Raw genomic sequence first — 22,360 nt, forward strand, 5'->3', positions numbered from 1 at the left:
CACAAGCGGTGACACAGTGGCTGTAAATCAAGCTTAGTTTTAGGAAACACATCTTTTTTATGTGACCTAAAGAAGTTGAATACTAAACTAGATAGTCATCGATGTTCCTTTGTGTTCTACATGATGATTTCATTGGGTGTTTTTAAGGCATTGTATCTATTATAAAAGAAAATTCCAGGAGGAATGACTTCAGCAAATATATAGATTTTCTCTCTCCTGTCCCTTCAGTTCCCCACCACTACACTCTTGTAGTCTCTGATTTCATAGTGATCTTTCTGCTTTGCCTAGAGATCTTGTGCAACATATCTCCCTCTTTCATTGTCCTGATCTCCTTCCTCCTCATTCCTACTTTCAGTCTAAGTTACAACAAAGAAGAACATAGGAAAAGATGAATGGGTCAAATATTCAAGAACCGATCATGTCCCATTTGACCAAGGATAATATCACATTAATGTTTTGGAGCGGGTGCTTCCGCTTTGCGATTGTGTATGTGGTTGCCTCCTGCAGAATTCCGGGAAATGTAGTTTAAGGAAACTAAAGGCCTCTCTAGCTGGGAATTCCAAAGGAATTTCCTAGAATTCTGCAGGAGGCAGTCACAAAGTGGAGGCACTTGCTTTAAAAATCTAATGTGATATCGTCCTCATTTACTGATCTTCTCTCTTTTCCTATTTTTTATTTAATTATTTACTGCCACCTTCTCTTTTTCCTTACTGAGAGCCATTCCTTCCCTCTTCACCAAAGTGTTTGGAGACAGCAATTTCTTTCTCTCCTCCTGGCTGGCCCTAACATTAGGCAAACTGAGGCAGATGCTTAGCTGGTAGATGTTTAAAATGCAGTAGCAATAAGGTAAATGGAGAAAAAGGAGGACGTGCTTGAAGACTTCCCCTACATCCCTTAAACTAGGATGCTGCCTTCACATATGATGAAAGGTGCTCTCACATCCCCACAGTGGAGGAAAGATTCAGTTGCTGCTACCACATTGGCTTTTCTACATGGAATGAGAAAGGACACCATCATATTCTTCACCTTAGGCAACCAAATATCTGAGATCAGCACTGTTGAGCCCTCCTTACCCTACTCTCCCCATATTTTCTTTTTCCTTCCCACCTTTTCCCATATTTGTCATTTGCCTCTTTCCCTTGAGTTTTTCCTCCTTTCATTCTTCCCTTCTACACATTCCTCATCCTCCCCTTTTCCCTTCACTTTCTCTCACATTGCGACCCTTCCATACATCCATAACTCTTTAAAAATCATATCAGAAGTGACTTGAGAACATACTGCAAGTTGCTTCTGGTATGAGAGAATTGGCCGTCTACAGAGAAGTTGCTCATCCTGCTGAGAGACTTCTTACATGTCCCCTCAAGCTAGATCTGACTGATGGGAGTTCACTCTGTCTCTCAGCTTCAAACCGGCAACCTTCAGGTCAGCAACTCAACCTTTAGGTCAGCAGTCCAGCTGGCATAAGGGTTTAACCCATTGCGCCACCATGGCTCCTTATATCCATAGCTCATTTGGATAGATAGGTACTTCTCTCTGCCACTCAGCCTCATAGCACACTTCTTCCTGCTTTGGTTGAAACAAACTTTATTATAAGAGTATACAGTATATTATTGTACTATATGGTGACAAGTTGCTAAAATACAGTAAGCGTCTTCATTACACAGCTGAAAAATAAAAGAAGAGGAAATCTGATGGGCAGGACCGAGTGGTTTTAAAACAGCAGGATTGCGCTGGGTACAAATTACCACACTGTTTACTTGGTGTGAAACACTGAAGAAACATCCCTGGTGATTGCTCTAAACAATGAGATTAGGTCACTTATAAATAATCAATTTGACTTTAGCTGCATGATTCTTTCTGAGGCTGTATTGCCATGGAGATGATCTGGCTTAGAGGATCTGAACAGTAAACATTTTCAGGCAGCTGAACAGTCCCAGCCTTGACTCTCAAAGCCTCACCTTTCTTCATCAAGAAATCTTCATCTTCTTCACCTCAGAACTTTCATATATTGATTGATTTGACATAGGCATTATATAGCCAGGATGACTACATATGTGTTACATAAACTAATGAAGGAACCAAATGTGGGTGAGGGGCACCAGTAGACCCATACACATGGGAATAAATATCCATATGTGATGAAGAAACTGTTATAATGATTTCCTTTTAATCCCAGTGTCTGGTATGTTTTATTACATTGCCCAATGACAATATTGTGTTTTATTCCATCATGGGATTATATTGTTACATTCTTTTTCCTCATTCCAGCCTCTCTCTTTGCAAACACATATTGTAGTTGCCTTGGATTACATCTCTTATGTTTTAATCACAAATCATATTGGATTAAAATCCATGACTAAATACTACCAGTTGGATAGGGTGTCAGAAAAATGAAGAAAATTTTTCCAGTGTCTTCAAGGTTAAGTTTTCTTTACTTCTGGCCTGTAAGATGGAAAGTCCATAAAAAGAAAGGAACATATCATACTATGATATCACCAAATGTGCATCAACTGCCTTGAGCTAGCCATGTAATATTCATAACTATGCAAATTCTTTATAGCTATAAATAAAAACATAACAAGTGTGGAATACAATCAGAATGCCCAACATCTCTGTTACAAAGAAATCATATCATAGTATTGCAGTTCAAAAATTAAAATTACCAGGAGATACATAATCTGTCCAAAATTCACCTGTTGTTGTTCCAACACTTTTCTTTCAAAAGCAATATATATGAGACTAGCTGTGCCCAGCCACGCATTGCTGTGGGAAAGTCTGGTGGTATGGGAAATAAAGTATTGAGGAATTGGTGGTAGTTAAGGTAAAGGGTAAAGGTTTTACCTTACATTAAGTCCATTATAAATGGGTTATATAGCTGTGTGGAAGGGCCTTGAGTCTACACTGCCATATTCAAATCAGTGCCAGTTCAAATCAGATAATCTGTATTTTATAGGCAGTTTGGAAGAAGCCTAAGTGAGGCCTAACTCTGCCTGTCCCCTGGGCTTGCTAGGAGACCAAGTGGGCGGAGCTTAGCCTTCTAACTGGCAGCAATTGGATAAAAACAATTATTCCTCTCCCTCTAATTAGGACTTTATTTATCTTTTCTTTTTGTTGTAGGAACGTAGAGGCATGGATGAGGGGTTGTGCTGCCAAGTTTAGTGTTTCTGGCATGTGTAGTTTTGTTGCTTTGTCCTAGGCCAAAATTTCATTACTCTTTTATATATATACTAGCTGTGCCCGGCCACGCGTTGCTGTGGCTTAGTCTGGTGGTGTTGGTCAGTCTACATTAGGTTGTATTGATGCTGTGACCTCCACCCTTCTTTATACTCACATTAGTAGTAGTATTTGAAGTCTGTTACCTTCTTCAATTTTTGTGTTGATTGATAATTGCTTGAGATCCCTGTTGTCTTTGGTTTGTTGTTAATTGTAATGTCTGATTCTGCTGAGTGCGGTTTATATTTTTATTGTGGTACAATAGTCTTTTTTTTTTGCCTGTGTAGGTGTTTATTATTATTGTTGTTGTAGTGATTATGAAGGTTGGATAAGTTAGATGCTACTGTATTGTTTTTTGGAGGCCCAGTTTAGCACTGACTGGCCTCTCAGCCTCAGTGCCTGGCTGTTTCTTGCTTGTGATGGTGTTGATTCTTATTGTTGTTGTTGTTGTCATTGTTATTATTGTAATTGTTTTTTTGGAGGCCAAGTGTGAATGTAGGGATTGGGGAGGTGGATGAGTTGTGTTGTCAAATGTTGTATTTGTTATAGTCACAATGCGTTGTTGTGAGTTTTGTGGGTCTGGATTGTGGTTTTGTGGTGTGGTTGTGTTGTTACAACTGAGAGGCAAGGCTTTTGTGTTGTGTTGCGAAGTTTTGTATTTCTGGGGCGTTTAGCTGTGTTGTTATAGTCACGATGCATTGTTGTGAGTTTTGTGGGTCCGGATTGTGGTTTTGTGGTGTGGTTGTGTTGTTACAATCGGGAAGGAATGCTTTTGTGTTGTGTTGCCAAGTTTCGTATTTCTGGGGCGTTTAGTTGTGTTGTTATAGTCATGATGCGTTGTTGTGAGTTTTGTGGGTCCGGTGTGGTTTTGTGGTGTGGTTGTGTTGTTACAACCGGGAGGCAAGGCTTTTGCATTGTTTTGCCAAGTTTTGTATTTCTGGGGCGTTTAGTTGTGTTGTTATAGTCATGATGCGTTGTTGTGAGTTTTGTGGGTCCGGATTGTGGTTTTGTGTTGTGGTTGTGTTCTGACAACTGGGAGGCAAGGCTTTTGCGTTTTGTTGTCAAATTTTGTATTTCTGGGGCGTTTTGTTGTGTTATAGTCACGATGCGTTGTTGTGAGTTTTGTGGGTCTGGATTGTGGTTTTGTGGTGTGGTTGTGTTGTTACAATCGGGAGAAAAGGCTCTTGTGTTGTGTTGTCAAATTTTGTATTTCTGGGACGTTTAGTTGTGTGCCAAGTTTTGTATTTCTGGGGCATTTAGTTGTGTTGTTATAGTCACGATGCACTGTTGTGAGTTTTGTGGGTCCGGATTGTGGTTTTGTGGTGTGGTTGTGTTGTTACAATCGGGAGGGAATATTTTGTGTTGTGTTGCCAAGTTTCGTATTTCTGGGGCGTTTAGTTGTGTTGTTATAGTCATGATGCGTTGTTGTGAGTTTTGTGGGTCCGGATTGTGGTTTTGTGTTGTGGTTGTGTTCTTACAACTGGGAGGCAAGGCTTTTGCGTTGTGTTGTCAAATTTTGTATTTCTGGGGCGTTTAGTTGTGTTATAGTCACGATGCGTTGTTGTGAGTTTTGTGTGTCCGAATTGTGGTTTTGTGGTGTAGTTGTGTTGTTACAACCGGGAGAAAAAGCTTTTGTGTTGTGTTGTCAAGTTTTGTATTTCTGGGGCGTTTAGTTGTGTTGTTATAGTCACAATGCATTGTTGTGAGTTTTGTGGGTCCGGATTGTGGTTTTGTGGTGTGGTTGTGTTGTTACAACCTGGAGGGAAGGCTTTTGTGTTGTGTTGCCAAGTTTCGTATTTCTGGGGCGTTTAGTTGTGTTGTTATAGTCACGATGCGTTGTTGTGAGTTTTGTGGGTCCTGTGTGGTTTTGTGGTGTGGTTGTGTTGTTACAACTGGGAGGCAAGGCTTTTGCATTGTGTTGCCAAGTTTTGTATTTCTGGGGCATTTAGTTGTGTTGTTATCGCATGATGCGTTGTTGTGAGTTTTGTGGGTCTGGATTGTGGTTTTGTGGTGTGGTTGTGTTGTTGTAACCTGGAGGCAAGCCTTTTGCATTATGTTGCCAAATTTCGTATTTCTGGGATGTTTAGTTTTGTTGTTATAGTCACTGCGCAAACAACTTTATCATTTTATATATATAGATTGTTGTGCTTTATATTTACCGCATAGCATGAAGTAGGCTAGATTGAGACATCATATGGTTTAACACACCCTCGTGGACATTTTTCTTTCTGAAGGGAATAATAAAAATAAAAATAATATTTCAAGTCCCAATAAGGTTGAATAGGTAGAGCTTGCCTCATTGATAAACCACCCTAATCTGCCCAAAAATACAATTTGGTTAGACCAGTGTTATACTATTATGGATTATAGAACTTGCAGTCCTCCAGCATCTGAAGGCTGGTTACTTTTAATCAGAAAAGGCTTTTAAGACTATGATCAACCATTTAGGAAGTTGTTTGATCATGAAGTTTGGATGATGTCATTAGTTTTTTCTAGGTGTGTTATCCCATACGATCAAGAATTGCTTTAGGGCACCCTTTACAGATTGAGGTTTAGCAGTCACATTTAGCCTTCCCTGACAAAAAAAATTCTCTGAAAGTTTGAGGTTATGTTCCTGTACAAACCGATTTTATTTTGGACATCTACATGACATTTTCCCCATTCCATAGTATTCCCAGGGAACTCTTGGCATTACCAAGGATTTTTCATTCCCACTCCCCAGATCAGTTTAAATTAACCCAGTCTTTCCTGAAATGAAATGTACCTCTCCATGGCTGTCTCTTTGTGTTATACTGGAACTAACTAAGATAGCTGCTGTCAAGCAACACAGCGCTTTTTTGCAGGACCCGGATTGAATGCCAATCAAGCGATCCTAATGCTTAAGTAGTATAATATTGCTGGAGGACTTTTAACATTTTGACTAAAGTTCCTGAATAATAATTAGAAAGGACTAAATAGAAATTGGTGAAAGTTAATTCTTGAAATGCAGCTTGAGCCTAGATGTGACATATCATAAGTAGGAGAGGAAGGAGAAAAAGTACAAGGAAGTGATGAAGGATAGAAACCCCAGATGTAACTGCTAAGGTTTTGCATTTATGGTGGGGAATGACTTAATGTGAACCCCAAAACCCAGCTTTAAAATCAGGCCAAACCCTAACAGAAGCATTTCTGAGACCTTGGAGATCTGGGTGCTGGGAAATGATATCTGCCACATTTTTCTGGTTGAGACCAGATAGTTAGAGAGATTTCCTCAACTGTGCTGCAGGCATTGTTCCTCAGCACCCTAGTTTGCAATGTCCCAGAAATGCTTGGTCAGTGTGTTGCCAGGCTGCAAATGTAGATTTTTTTTGGAGAATTGCATCATCAGATGTAGTTACAACAAAAGAACTGTTGTCAGAGTTACATTGATGATGCAAGATCCCAATAATGATTTCTTGCCAAAGTTGTGTCCACTTTTAAATAAGTGATTGTAACCAGTAAAACTAAAACTTCTTTCTCTCCAAGAAAGAAGTAAGCTTGATGAAGAAACAATCTTGCATGAGGTCATTCTCAAGTAAGATAATAGCTATGTACATTTCAGGCTCATATTACATAATTTTTGGCATCCATCCCATAGCTGAGATGTAAACAAATGGAGGCCACAGAACCCCTACTACAAAAAGTATAAACAAATTTTAAAAGATTCTTCATATTTTTGTGAACAAAGCTGTGTTTGAAATTCATTCATAAACAGAACTCTGTCTGTGGTATTTATAGTGTGTATAAAAGAGGCCTTTATTTCTGTGATACTGTAATAAAATGGATCTCATTGTTACGCTGAAGAACAACTATTAGACTAGTAGGTGAATATTTGTAAAGATCTCAATACAAAATTATTTTGAGTAGCAGATTGAAATCCTCAGCTGTGGACTGATTTTACAGCTTTCTGTTGTTCATTTCACTTGGCAGGTTTTCTCAAAGCATATGAAATAAGAAATCATGATTGGCACCCAAGTGACATCATTTTATTTTATTATGGTATGGGTGCCACTGTGCACCTCTGTACAATAATATTGCTTGACATTTATATAGTGCTCTTGAGTGTTCAGAGTGCTGCACGGACATTTCTTTTGTGATCCTCACCAGCTAAAATAAGCCAGTAATCTTCAGAATGCAGAAGTGGAGTTAGGGTTGTAGCTGGGAAACTGTGGCTGATTGCCTAGGACAACTTCTTCAGTGGTGACAAATTGAAGGTCGACTTTGTTGCTCCCAGTTTTTTCAGGCACTATGCTATAGTATCCAGGTGGGGATTTTGAGTTATAGAAGATCATAGGCAACCTACTCTCTTGTTGCCAGTTATCCATGAAAATAGCTTGGGCTTATTATAGAGTGTGTTTACATTGTAGAGTGTTACATTCTTAATGTGTTTGCCTCATCTTGTTGGTGAAAGTTAACTGTTTGGACTATGAAAGTTAGGAGATTGTGAATTTGCTTATTCTTCTTAACCTTTCATAAGTCTGGGAATGTAGATAGATTTAATCATGTCATTGAATGTCCAAGCTGTGGCATGTGGCACCAACTGTCTCCCCTTCTGAACAGAGGTGACCTGGTTACCATACAATACAATACAGTAAGGTGGAGATGATTGTCCATGGTACATGCTGCTGCCTGTGGAGACTGTGGAGACATACATGTACACCTATTAAATAAATCTAGGTTAAAGGGCTCCGTTACTATTCTGATGCAGCCTAGGAGCATCCCCAAAGCCCTTTGGACATCAACACAGCCATTTGGGTCGAAGATGCATTAAAGCCACAATCACTGCATCACCAGCAGCAAGAGCTCTCTCCCAGAGGCCCGAAGATGATGTTGCGTTTCTGGTGACATGGCTCAGTGCCTTGGTTTATTATTACCAGACATACAATATTGTCAGTGAGCCTTTGGGATGGAGCTGCTTGCTGAGAGCAACAGAGTGATGGGTCCATTGGTGGCATGGACAGTGGATTAGGATGGATTCAGCCCAGCTGTCCACACCTCCAAAACTGTGAGATCCCCCCAGGCTTTCAGAAAGGTGCAGAGTAAATCCTATTCCAGTGAAATGGATTAATGGCTGGGTATAAAAATTGCGCTGCAAATCCAGCTGTGCATTGTGCAGACTCTCCACAGCAACTGAGTTGTGAGCCTTCATTTTAGCCTTGTAGTTGTGGCCTTAGATTGAAGCACATTTCTGAAATTACATAGGGAATATTGGTAGAGAAGGCTTTCTTTGCTGTCTCACCTAATATGTGCATCTTTCCAGAAAACATTCCCTTAGTGCCACAGAAAAGTCCTATTTATTTGGCTGGTTGTTTCCAGTGCATAATGAAATTTCTGAAAGAGTGTTTTTAGGCCTGTTGTGCTTTTATTGATTTCATTGCAACTGGTTTTGTGTGAGTAACATTGGGAGCCTTGTGAACAGAAGGGCAGCCTGGTTGCTCTTTATTTTTAAATAAATAAATAAATAAAGCATATAGCTTTGCAATTTATAAAGAAACAGCATGAAGTGACTCTTAATGAGACCTAGGACCATAGCCAAACGGCATTAGAGAAGACTTCAAAAGGTTTGTTAATTAACATTTATGTGGATATGTAGTTCACATTTTGTACTCAGGATTTTTGGGGAAAGGGTTGTAGTATCCAATTTATGTTACTTTGTAGTATTTGTCAAATAGGGTCAAGATCCAGAAACATTGCTTTCCCTTTTCTAGATGGTGTGGTTCCCTCACTGACCCTAGATGGTGAAGAATTTGCTCCCTTATGTGTTTGACAATAACGTCCTTTTAACATTCTTTCTGAGAGCCAAGTGCGGGGCTGTTTCAGACTAAGCATATTTTTATCAATGTCTATATTTATTTTTTTCCCCAGGAATGTATGTTTGGTTCCAAAAGCCACCCACATCCTTCTTTCATGCAGCGCATATATGCATTTGCAGCCTCTCCCAGGGAATAATGGGAGAGAGAAAGAAAAAGCTGGCTTTTCTGCCAGTGGATGCTGATTTCCATCGTTTTGGAATTACTTAGGCATTTGTTCCTCTTTCTTACTGTGACTAAAATTACATTGTGTTGATCCTTTAAGCCAAAGGTATGCTACAAGAAGAAGAATATAGGGATGCCTTCCAGTTTAGACTATTCAGGGTCATGGAAATGCCATGCTTTTTTCTTATTTCTTGCTATAGTAGAAATAGGGTGGTACTGGTAGGTGTTTAGCCAGTTTCTCATGGAATGAAAGGAAGGTAGCCTTTCTAAAGAAGAAAATAGTCTTACAACAACAACAACAACAACAACAACAACAACAACAAACTTTATTTATATCCTGCCCTATCTCCCCAATGGGGACTCAGAGCAGTTGAGTGCCGGTTTTTCCTGATCATTTTTTGTGTGGATTACAGTATTATCATTTTATGCATTTTTGTTATTCTGTATCTAGTATTGTTCTGATGTTGTGAAGTATTTTTCAATTTAAGCTTTATTTAAGCTTTTAATCATATTATTTACAGTTGATTTCATCTGGAGCAAATACACATAAAAAGGCATCACATGGTCATGTTTTTTAATATTGATGTTAAGAATTAGATAAACATATATAATACATATATTTGCAATTCTTGTGATTGCACCTTATCCTTTTATACATTCTATTTAATTGACTCCCTGTTGTCACTCCAGGATAACTAAATAAAGATTAGAAACCATCCTTAACTATATACTTTGTTTTATCTGACATTTACCATTTATATTGTTAACTTTCCAAACTGAAGTAGAACTATAAAAGGGGGTTTATTTTAATTGTCAAAACCTGTTAAGAGCCAATCCTTTTTATTTTTTTCAAACACAATGAAAGCAGTGTCCAACTGTTCTGGAAGTTCTGTATAGATTTGTCTTCCAATATAACAGAGATGTTGAGAAGTACTATAAATCAGCAATTTTTCAAATACCAGGAACAGTTTTTGGATCCATGTAAACTGATGGTAAAGTTTACTGGAAAATAATGCAATTGTACAATAGTGCTGTGGAATACATAAACAGCAATGGATCTGAACAAGAATTATATCTGTTATCAAGCAAAGAAAGATTTGCCTTATACCATAGTGATGCTTGGCATCTGTCAGGTCATTTGGTTTCAATCAGGAAATCTTTGTGTTTTGACATTTTACATTTTAAAACAAAATGTGTTCGAGGCTGTATATATAGATAAATATGTGCTGGTTTATATTTCATTGTATTGCCTGTTACAGTCTTCATGAGCATTTATATGCTTGTCTCTCACTGGCAACACAAGTTCCCATGTGGGTTTTAGACTGTGATTTTGTGATGCAAGTTCATCTCTATTGTTTCCTCTGTTCCCACTGTTCCATTTGGAAAGATGTCTACGCACATGATTAAGGAAGGATGCAGGAAGGATATGGTTATTGAGTGATTGCATAAGAGCTGTGCTGGGCATGGAGATGCAGTGTTCAAAGAACAATGATGATGGAAATAACTATTTATTTATTTATTTATTTATTTATTTATTTATTTATTTCCATCATTTATATGCCGCCCTTCTCACCCGAAGGGACTCAGGGTGGCTCACAATCTGGCAAATTCGATGCCGGTATACAATACAAAAATAAGCATAGCAAAAATAAAAATTATTTTCAGTTGAAACTGAAAACAAACTATTTTCAGTTTCATCTTGTACTATAAGTACAGAGTAATATTTTCTCTTTTTCTCCTGTTTTATGCAAAATAATCTTGGAGCACCTCTGAGACTAACCAAGAGAAAGATGTTTTTACAGGTACATTTGATCTGGATACGTCAGATACATCCTCGATCTGATGAAGTAGACCCAGTCTATAAAAGCTTATGCTGCACACTTCCTTCTGTCAGTTTGTCTCAAAGGTGTTACAAGATGCCAGGTGTACTGATTCTTATTTATTCATTATTTACAGCATTTATATTCCGCCCTTCCCACCCTGAAGGGGACTCAGGGCAGATTACGGAACATACATATGGGGCAAACATTCAATGTTGTTTTTATACACAGACAAGACAGACAAGTAAACATAGATAGAGGTATATAGGATTTTCCCATCTTCGGCTTCTTGGAGGCTTGTGCTTGGTTCCGGCCACAGGGGGTGCTGTTGCTGCAGCTCCCTGCCGAAGAGCTTTTTTCGTAACTTCCTCCTTTTGATCGAATTGTCAGCATTTCCTTATGGGTGCCTTAATACCTCCCTGCTTTTAAGCGATCCCTATTTATCTACTCACATTTTGCTTTCGAACTGCTAGGTAGGTGGAAGCTGGGCTAAAGGTCAGGAGCTCACCCTGACCCAGGCTTTGAACTGCCAACCTCGAACTCTCAACTTCTCAACTGACAAGATTTATTGCAGCCAGTCCTTTATCCTGCTATTCTAAAGCCCAGTCCTTGATACCATCTATCATGGCCATATCTTTGAATATCTTGGCTGTGTTGAGCCTGGGATGAGCAGAGCAGCATGTTCAGTACCAGACATGCTGGTTCATTGCAATTTTTCCTTTAAAATGTATTTCACATTTTTGACTTCATCACATGGAAGTCGAGAAGCGTCTTCTCTGTGCTTCTCTGCACTTCTCTGCACTGCCAGCACGGAGTCCATCAGATGATGCAGGTCTACTTCCGGTGGGGTTCTGTGCAGCAACATGCCGCTAGCACAGAGAAATTGATCTCTGAGGAGTTGGATGTACACACAACTCCTCATAGAAGGAGGAGTGATGAGGTCCCTAATGTACATAGTGCTTTGGAAAGTAACCAAAAAATTGAATCTTGCCACGCAAGACTTGTGAACAACTTTTATAGTGAAGGAGACAACAGTAGAAAGTTGATAAATGCTAGTAATGTCTGCTTCACTGAACTAGAAATGTCCCAATTTATTTCCTTTTATTCTTTGATCCTACTCAGTTCTAGTGTAATTGGAAGTATTCCTAAAATTAATTTGGGAATTGTGTGTAGAATGTACCACATTTCTCATTTCATTCACTGTTCTCCAGTCTGTTACTGATGTGCATGAGTGCCTCAATGAAATGTTACAAGGAAAGAATGGCAATTACCTACATGAGTATATTAATATTCTTTCACTGCAGAAATCTGTTGATGTCTCCACAGAATCCTAGAAAATCTTATAAACCATATACTGTAGTTCAATGCCATTCTAAACTAGTCTAAAGACACAAATCTGTACGCAATCTCACAGTTCTGAATGAGCATGTGGGAAAAAGGCAGTCGTTTAAATATTCCAGACCAGAACTGATTAGGTATTTAAAGGTGATAATTGGCATTTGACACTAAGCTTAAAACAAACCAGGAGTCCAAGCAGGTCAGATACTAAGATAGTGATAAGCATGGACTAAAAAGCCCCATTCCATGCCCCGAATGATACATTCTTCTGCATTAGCTGCACTTTCTAAAAGCAGCTAATGCTTTCTTGATACTTTTTGTTAGTTTTAAACTAGGTATAACTGATCTGTACTTTGTAAATTGATGGCACAACTTTTTGAATGGCAATTGCTTTGAGTAGCCCAAGAATAACACATATATACTTAAACAATTGATTTATATTGGGTATGAGTTAGCAATTTTATCTACATACGTTATTTTTTTCTAGCTATTTTGACAAGTGGCATTAGTTTTTGTAATTTCCACTTCTGTATATGAATTGGAACTTGTATTGACTATACAATACCCTTACTTTCAAAATAGGTCTCTTATATTTATTATGCTGCATCAACATTTGGAGCGAATGCATTGCAAATAATCATGTGTGATTAGCATCTATCTTGAAAGAACGCTTAGAATGATGGATTGGGTCGAGAGCTTGGCTTAAAGGTGTTGCCATTACTGACAGCACTTTAATATAATTTGGAATCCCAAACATTTTTTATGTGCATTAGAATGCACTCTGTATGAAAATGAACAAATAAAGATCTCATAGTACTGCTAGTTCCTGCTAGATCAATTACGTTTTCTATAATGCAATAAAAAGGAAAAGCTTTATTTTGTTCATTCCATGTTTTGCCAGCATCTAACATCTGTATTTATTTTCTGAACTCTCCTAATGGATTACTTTCATCTGCTTAATTCTAAGAGTAATGCTCAATTTCCTGAATTTATAGGTTGCAATAAAATCCATTCGTAAGGACAAAATTAAGGATGAACAAGATATGGTTCACATCAGACGGGAGATTGAGATCATGTCATCTCTCAGCCATCCTCATATCATCACTATTTACGAAGGTTAGTGCCTGGTGTTATTTTCATCATCTATACCATTTTTTCATTCAGTTCTAAATTTCTCATAACCTTTTACACTGATGTGACTCTGAACATTTATCTTCTATTTACTTGTATGGAAAGTTGCTTATGGGGTTAACCTTACAGCTGTTTTTGTATCAGTACCCTGTTACTGATATACCCGCAGACACTTCAAAGCCAACCAAGATGATATGGTAACATATTCCAGACCATTGTGGACTATGGAAATCCTCCGAAAACAAACTCCGTGTTTGCTTTGCTTTGTTACCAACTTCTCAAGGAGCTACACAAGAGTGTGAGTGAGATCGTATTGTGGAAATCATCACTAGTTGTTCTCAATTTTAAAATATTTCCAGACTACTGTACTTTTGATTTGGAGGAAATGCAGCAGATGGTTGTTAATGATAACACCTTATTGGAAAGTAGTTATTTACAGTGACAGCTTTCCTAGGAAGACTCAGCCAGGAAATGGTTCTGCCAAACATTGTTGGAACCATGCACGCTGTTGCATTAGAGAAGTAGTTCTCAACCTGGGATCTCCAGATGTTTTTGGCCTACAACTCCCAGAAATCTCAGCCCATTTACCAGCTGTTAGAATTTCTGGGAGTTGAAGGCAAAAAACATCTGGAGACCTCAGGTTGAGAACCACTGCATTAGAGGAACATGTGCCAAAAACTCATTCTCTCATAGGCAAATGGGGTGATCTCATGCCAGTCTCCTTGGAGAGAAAGGCGGGGTAAAAGTGATGTAAATAAATAAAATAAATAAGCGTATGCATCTTGTTGCCCTTTAGAAGTAGTTGGATTGCAATGTTCATCAGGCCTAGTCAGCATATCTTGAAAAAGTCTTCTTTTTTAGACTGTAACTTATAGAATTTTCCAACCAGGTTGACTACTGGCAATTCAAAAGGTAACTTTGTAAAGATCTGAGAGAAAATGAAGGCTGGCATATCAAGGTGAAAGTTTAGGTGAAGACCATATCCTTTATACATACAGTGAAGAAAAAGTATCTGCCAACATTTTGGTGGAAAGCAAGACCATGATAGTCCACCACAGAGTACCAGGGAACCTTAGAGAACCGTGCCTTGTCAAACTTTCTAGAGGATGAGTACAATAGACAGGGGATAATTGCTGTCTTGGTTCACTAATCTCTTTATGCACGCAATCACCTGTGGTTGTGCTAATATGTGTGGCTTTATACAAAATGAATGTCAGTAGCCTCCCAAGCCAAACCTGATAAAAATCCATGCTCTAAAGAAGTAAGGAAATTAAAAGTAGGAACCATGCAAAGAATGACTGTATGTGAACTTCCACATTTTGAGTGCATTTAATATCTATAATTTAAACTCCTAGAACAACTCTCACAGCATCAGTGTAAGAGTCTCTGAAAGGATCTGCATTCAGTGTTGAAATGCAGGGAAGGTGGAAGCTGGTCAGAAGATAGTAACATAGATAGAGTTACTGCCAATATGAAGAATATGTTTTGGGAAAGGGGGTCACGATCCAAGGGAATAGAAGAAAGCCCAAATCCAGAAAGCAGTCTCAGCACTGCTACTCTTGTTGATGAACTGCTTGGAGGAGGTACTGAGGTTCAGTTTTACTGGGCAAATGGATAGAGGCTGACCTGTGCAGCCTGTTGATTATATTCAGCCTGGGTTACCCGGCTGAATATAATCAGATTAACGCAGCCTATGTATTGCTTGCTCTCTAGAGCTTAATCTTCTAGGCTTGTCAAGAGACCAGAGTGCAGATGGCACAAGAGGTAAGGTGCTGGACTGTAGTTGATGGAGGCACTAGTAGTCCATGACTATTCCCATTCCAGCATCTTATATCAACTCTTATTTAATTGCAATTAATTGCTAAAAGAAAATGTTAGCTTCCACATTTTTATTCCCCCCTCCACGATGGGAACTGTTTTCTGAGTCTAGATGTAAATAGGAAAAATCTTTCTGTTGCACTTTAATAAACTATAGCACATGCAACATGCAGCTGGATATGGATTAGGGCCTCTATAAAGTTGTGTTTTTCTGTTAGATCCCTGATCCATTTTTGCTGGGGGGGACTGATCTTTGTCTTCAGTTAAAGCTTTAGTTGGTAAATCTACCAATTAAAGTAGTTAAAACTCGTGGCCTTAATGGAAATTCCATTCCTAGAGCTGATATACATGATTTTGAAAAAAAAAGGAATGACTTGGAATAGTGTTACAGTATCACATACCGAGTTATTCAAAAGCATTTTCTGCTGAAAGTTGAAAGGAGATGAGTATCAGACTCTTTTATTAAGGAAAATCTTAGCAGGATTTGGGAACAGAGAAAGTGAGGACTGCTGTGTCAGCATCTGCATTGCAAATGGCGCAAATATTCAGAATGTGGGCCGAGACTTCCAGAAATCTGTCTCTTGAAAACTTTTGTCTTGCCTGTTGTTGTTGTTCTTCACTAGAACAGTTAAACTACTTAGCAGCCATTGCCTCAGCAGAATTAGACATGCCTAAGCCTATTGATTTTCAGTGGTGAGCTAAACTCTGCAGTGGGCTGGGCTGTAAAGAATTGCACAACTGATATTACACTCTGGTATTACAAACTCTTTTCTTGCTAATTCCTCTGTATCAGATGTGTGACTGCCATTAGTGCAGAGCAGTTCTTTGCTTAAACAGTGTGCCCTCCACATTTCCTGGGGTTAGGGGCACAGGACACCCACAAAAGTGAAACCCCCGAATAAAATAACAGCTATTGTTAACCTGAGAGAACACCTTCCTAAGTTTTCTACCACTACTCTATCCATAACTTACACTGGACGTTGGCCTTAGAATTGCACTTGAGGGTCTAGAGAAGATTTCTCTTTAAAAATCACTAGATCCTCGATCATGACTTTATGGTCAACTTCTGTTGGATCTTGGCCTGATTGTACTTTCAGAAATAAAGGAATTATCTAAGGATTATCAGCAGTCTGATTTGTTCATATGCCCTGAAGAAGCAGACTGAAATGTTATTGCATGATGCTAATTAGGAAAAACAAAGGAGTCACATATGAAAAGCTGGAAATGCTATATTTTTTCCAGGTCTCTCTCACTTGTTGACTTACAACAATCCCATAAAATTCATAGAATTTTCTTAGGTAAGGAATGCTCCAAAGTGGTTTTGCCAGTTTCTTCCTCTGAAATAGAGCCTGCAGTGCCTAGTATTCATTGGTAATCTCACATTCAAGTACTAGCCAGTTCTGATCCTGCTTAGTTTCCCAGAACGGATGGGATCCAATGCCTCTAGACCAATGGTTCTCAAACTGTGCTCTTCCAGATGTTTTGGACTTCAGCTCCCACAATTCCTAACAGGTGATAAACTTGCTGGGATTTCTGGGAGTTGAAGTCCAAAGCACCAGGAGGAGCACAGTTTGAGAAACATTCCTCTATTGTATTTAAGCATTATGGTTTGGTGTCTGGCACTGAAGATCTTGCATCACTATACTTTGAAAATGGTGTTATTGAATTTAATCTACAGGAACCTATACAGCAGTGGTTCTTAACCTTTGGCCCCCCAGATGTTTTGGCCTACAACTCCCAGATATCCCAGCCAGTTTACCAGCTGTTAGAATTTTTGGGAGTTGAAGGCCAAAACATCTGGGGACCCGCAGGTTGAGAACCACTGCTATACAGGATGACACAGTTTTGAAGGAAATGTTTCTCTTCTGTGTTCCTGTTCTTTTATACTTTATTGAAGCCATTGCGTGGAACAAATGTGGAGCTAGACCGAATATAATACTTACAGGGCACTTGTCACTTCTGTCCCTAAGTAGGGGGTCATGGAAAGAGATAATTACTAAAAAATGCCTTTCTCTGAACCCAGCTCCTGGATTGGCAAGAATGTTATTCCTAAAACATTCCCCCAAACCCTTCTCAGAGTTATATTTATTGGTTTTTTTGTTTTTGTTTTGCTGTGAAGCTGAATTCAGCTAGTGGCAACCATCGTGAATAGGAATAGGATCAATTATCATGATCATATACAGTAGAGTCTCACTTATCCAACATTCTGGATTATCCAACGCATTTTTGTAGTCAATGTTTTCAATACATCGTGATATTTTGATGTTAAATTCGTAAATACAGTAATTACTACATAGCATTACTGCATATTGAACTACGTTTTCTGTCAAATTTGTTGTATAACATGATGTTTTGGTGCTTAACTTGTAAAATCATAAACTAATTGGATGTTTAATAGACTTTTCCTTGATCCCTCCTTATTATCCAACATATTCACTTATCCAACGTTCTGCCGGCCCGTTTATGTTGGATAAGTGAGACTCTACTGTATTACCAACTCAGGACTGTGGGTCCCTTCACTTAATCAATATATCCATAATGTAGCCTTACTTTTTCCTATTGCTTTGCACTTTATGGAGCAGTATCATCTGCTCCATAAAGTGGAAAGCAATAGGAATGAGTCTAATCTAATGAGTCACGTTATCTCATATGTCAGAAGTATGACATTCTCAGTTTAGTCATCTGCTTTGTTCAGGCTTGATTTGCAATCAGATTTATTTAAGAGCTCAATGTCAAGTATTAATTCAGCAATGAAACTCTCACATCTCTATGCTTGGAAAGTTATATAGAATCACATTAATGGCATCAGTACAGTAGAGTCTCACTTATCCAACACTCGCTTATCCAACGTTCTGGATTATCCAACGCATTTTTGTAGTCAATGTTTTCAATACATCATGATATTTTGGTGCTAAATTCATAAATACAGTAATTACTACATAGCATTACTGCGTATTGAACTACTTTTTCTGCCAAATTTGTTGTCTAACATGATGTTTTGGTGCTTCATTTGTAAAATCATAATCTAATTTGATGTTTAATAGGCTTTTCCTTAATGCCTCCTTATTATCCAACATATTTGCTTATCCAACGTTCTGCCGGCCCGTTTATGTTGGATAAGTGAGACTCTACTGTACTATCATCACAATAATAAATTATCCTTTAATTTTGAAGTAATATGGGTTTGGGAAAGGAAAATAACAAAGAAAAATGAAAAGGGCAGGAGAAAAAATTAAAGGGGGAAATCTCATATGTGATGCAGCAGTAATAATGAATCTCTTATTGAAATGTCAGATTGGAGGTTGGTCTTCCCTCTGGGAAGATTGGAGACCAATGGTTAATGGGTGCATTAAATTTTCCTTTTGGTGTGAGCCCAATTCTTTCATGGAAAGGCCTTTCTATCAGGATTTGAAACACGTGTTTCTAGTAAACAGGATCCATGTTTTGGTATCCTTTTGACCTTGTTTGGCTAAAGGTGATTAACCTCTGCATTTGTCAACTCAGTGTCAACACAAACCACCCGTTTTCAATGGTAGCCAAATCTACATGTATGTAAACAGGCCTTTTAGTTTCAGAATTCTTTCTGTAACTTGATCAAAATGGATTTATCTCCGGTATTATCTGAAAGAAGCCAACCCCCAGTTTGGAGTCAGAAGAAATTCCATCCTCTCCACAGGACTGTAATTGGCAGCCTTTTGACTGCAGCTGGAAGGAAACGGCTTTCAAGTAATTTTTGAGGACTGGGTGGATTAAGCTGACTTTTCCAGAAGTGTTCCAAATTTCAGGGCATGAATAAAAAACAAAAGCCTTTCCGCTCCAAAACCTTTCCTCTCCCAAAATTCTGTGTTCAACACTTGAATCTTTAGGGAGTAAAATGTAATCTAATGCCAAAAAATGTCATGTCTGGCAATTTTTATGCAGGGAAAACCTGAATAGAATATCACCTGAACATGCTTATCCATATACCTCCCTACCAGTAAAGTTATATAAGCTCAGGTTGTTTCCAGATGAATGGCTTATGAAACTACCAATTAGAAGACACGATGCAGACATACTCTTTTCCTCCTTAATGAGTATTCAGTGGCAAGAAAACAGAAGCATGTGGGGATGTATGGAAGAAAGGAGGATCCGTCGCTTGCAAATCTATTTGGAAGCAGTATAGTACTTGTAAGTAGCATAATATTAGATGAACAGTTTCAGTTGAGGAAATGTCCTCTATCGTTCCATTGTATTAGGAGAAAATCTGTCAAAGGTTTAAAATACTTTTTTCACAAGTTATATAATACAATAAAAGATATAAGACACATATAAGCTCTGGAGCAAGATTAAAAGATTTATATTGCAGCGGCCTCATTAAAATGGCACTCGGTCTGATTGGTGCCTTAGTAGGAGACTGGGATTCTGTAAATTGCCTTTGGATACATAATAGAAGAGAGATGAGACATTAATTAAAATGTTGACATCAAAGGAATATACGTTTGCTGTGGGACATAATTGCATTTCAATTAGCAGGGTTTTTTTTTAAAAAAAATGTGAAATCTAGTCTCCCATGAATTGAATATGCATATTAAAATCCTATACTGATTATGGAAATATATATGAAAATGGTTCATTGAACTTAATTGCCCACATTGCTATCCTGGATTTTCAGAATTGAAGATCCATACAGATTCCACCCAGAATAGCCTAAGTCAGTAGTCTTTTCACTGATGTCTGCAGGTTTGAAATGTTCATATAAATGCAACAAAAATCCTAAATATATGGGGAGCTTTTTGATTTGCCTCATTTTTTTGTTGCTTTTACTAAGAGAACAATATATCTGTTGTTGTGTCATTTCTGATTTATGGTGACTACAAGATTTGAACCTTGGTCTCCCAGAGTCCTAATCCATCACCCAAACCTTTTATGTCAGCTTTTATTGTCTTTTTAATATATTATTTTAATAATTTATATGAAAATTATTATAAATTATAATACAGAGTTTTCCTAGGAGCTACTGGCTGGGAGCAAATGTAACATTTTTGTGGTGGTTGTTGTGTGCCTTCATGTCATTTCTCTTTTATGGCAATCCTAAAGCAACTCTATCATAGGGTATTCTTGGTAAGATTTGTTCAGAAGGGCTACTGCAGGCATGAACAAACTTTGGCCCTCCCGGTGTTTTGTACTTCAACTCCCACAATTCCTAACAGCCTACTGGCTGTGTGAGTTGAAGTCCAAAACACCGGGAGGGCTGAAGTTTGCGCATTCCTGGGCTACTGTCATGTTCTGCTGAGATTGTACGTCTCTGTGACATGCTTGTAAATGTTGAAATGATCTGGACCAATCTCATGATTTGTTTTTATTCATTTGATTATTGTACTAAATTCAATGTTGACATCTTATGGAAAGTCCTACAATGATGCCCCTAGAAGGAAATTAAGGATACGTGAGATACTGAGTGCATGTATCGTAGATCAGCTTGTCATATCCAAGAACCTGAGGACTCATAAATCTTTATGAATTAAATATAGTTTTATGAGCAGAAACAACATGGTCACTGCCTCACTGTAAGAAGAGAAGCTATTTTTAGTGAAATTTTATCTCTTATGTGTGCATTAAAACATAGCTGCACATTTGGAGTTTTCATCTAGCAGCGATATGATTGTATTATACACTTTCTTTCAGACTTTGGACTCAGTCATAACTGATACTCAGAGAGATGAGTATGTGTGTTTTACACTTCATAGTATCTAGTTGAGATGATTCCTGATTTTCACACAAAAAAAGAGGCCACAGCCAAGCACATGTTATTTCTGAAGAGTTCTCAAAAACAATTAAATACAATTAAATAGAATTAAATTTTCACAAATGTAGCAATTTTATGAGTTCCATCATAATCCAAAATACTAGTATAAATCATGTAAATGCCAAAACATTTATTTACACTTTACTCTGTTTAAAGAGTAACCCATTGTTAAAAATTTCTAACCTGAAATGTTTTATAGTGTGGTATATGGTTACGAAGCAGATTGTTTTCCCTCTTAGTATATAACGCTTAATATATAACACTTAGTATATAGCTCCTGGTGGCACAGTGTGTTAAAGCATTGAGCTGCTGAACTTGCTGACTGAAAGGTCAGTGGTTTGAACCCACGGAGCAGGGTGAGCTCCCGCTGTTAGCCCCAGCTTCTGCCAATTCGAAAACATGCAAATGTGAGTAGATCAATAGGTATCGCTCAGGCGAGAAGGTAACGGCGCTCCATGTAGTCATGCCGGCCACATGACCTTGGAGGTGTCTATGGACAACACTGGCTCTTTGGCTTAGAAATGGAGATGAGCACCAATCCCCAGAGTCGAACACGACTAGACTTAATGTCAGAGGAAAACCTTTATGCAACACTTAAAATCTGGAAATGCAGTTGATATTGAATAGCCTAAATATCTATGCAAATAAATTAAGAGGGTGGGTAAATATTTCCCACAGAAATGTGAGTAGATAAAAATCCAGTAGACTTGCATCTTAAGAATGGTTTCAAGTATTCAAATGTATTTTAGAATAATTATTTCTCCTTTAACCAAAGAGCTGCTTTAGATATTTTAGTGAATGGAAAGGTTACTTTACCCTGGTTCTTAAAATTAAAGACAAACTCACTTTCTGCTCTGATTTGGCTGACCTTTAATAAAAGAGCACTTTGTATGGTTGCAAAGGTACTTCTGTCTACTGCTGTAAGGAGGGTAATAAAAATACCACTTTATGGAAAGACACCAGATGGAAGGAATGTCAACACACTGGAACTAATTTAGAAGATTGCTCTGATATAGAGCAAAGGCACGAGGAGAATTCAGATGGTTCCAATGTGAAGGGATTGGCTGCCTCTCTTAAAACAACAAACTAAAATTCTTATCCTGGGGTTACATGTAAACGGGAAGCAATCAGTTCTCAAGGTGGATCTCCATTAAAATACTGTACATTTATACCTTTTAGTACAACATCAAAATAAATTGAGATGTGTGTTTACTTTCTGTCGTAGCTGAATAGAAGCAAACAGCTGATATATATATATATAA

The 22,360-nt window shown here is 38.2% G+C and overlaps 1 protein-coding gene across 1 annotated transcript in view; it reads left to right on the plus strand.

The window, feature by feature from the left end:
- Positions 1-22,360, plus strand: part of nuak1 (NUAK family kinase 1) — a 63,811-nt gene that overhangs the window by 19,774 nt on the left and 21,677 nt on the right. The window contains exon 2 of the mRNA XM_003220888.4: positions 13,360-13,480. Coding sequence (XP_003220936.2) covers positions 13,360-13,480 — 121 coding nt within the window. The remainder of the gene's footprint in view (positions 1-13,359; positions 13,481-22,360) is intronic.

The sequence above is a fragment of the Anolis carolinensis genome, chromosome 5, assembly GCF_035594765.1.
Source record: "Anolis carolinensis isolate JA03-04 chromosome 5, rAnoCar3.1.pri, whole genome shotgun sequence".
Classification (NCBI taxonomy): Eukaryota; Metazoa; Chordata; class Lepidosauria; order Squamata; family Dactyloidae; genus Anolis; species Anolis carolinensis.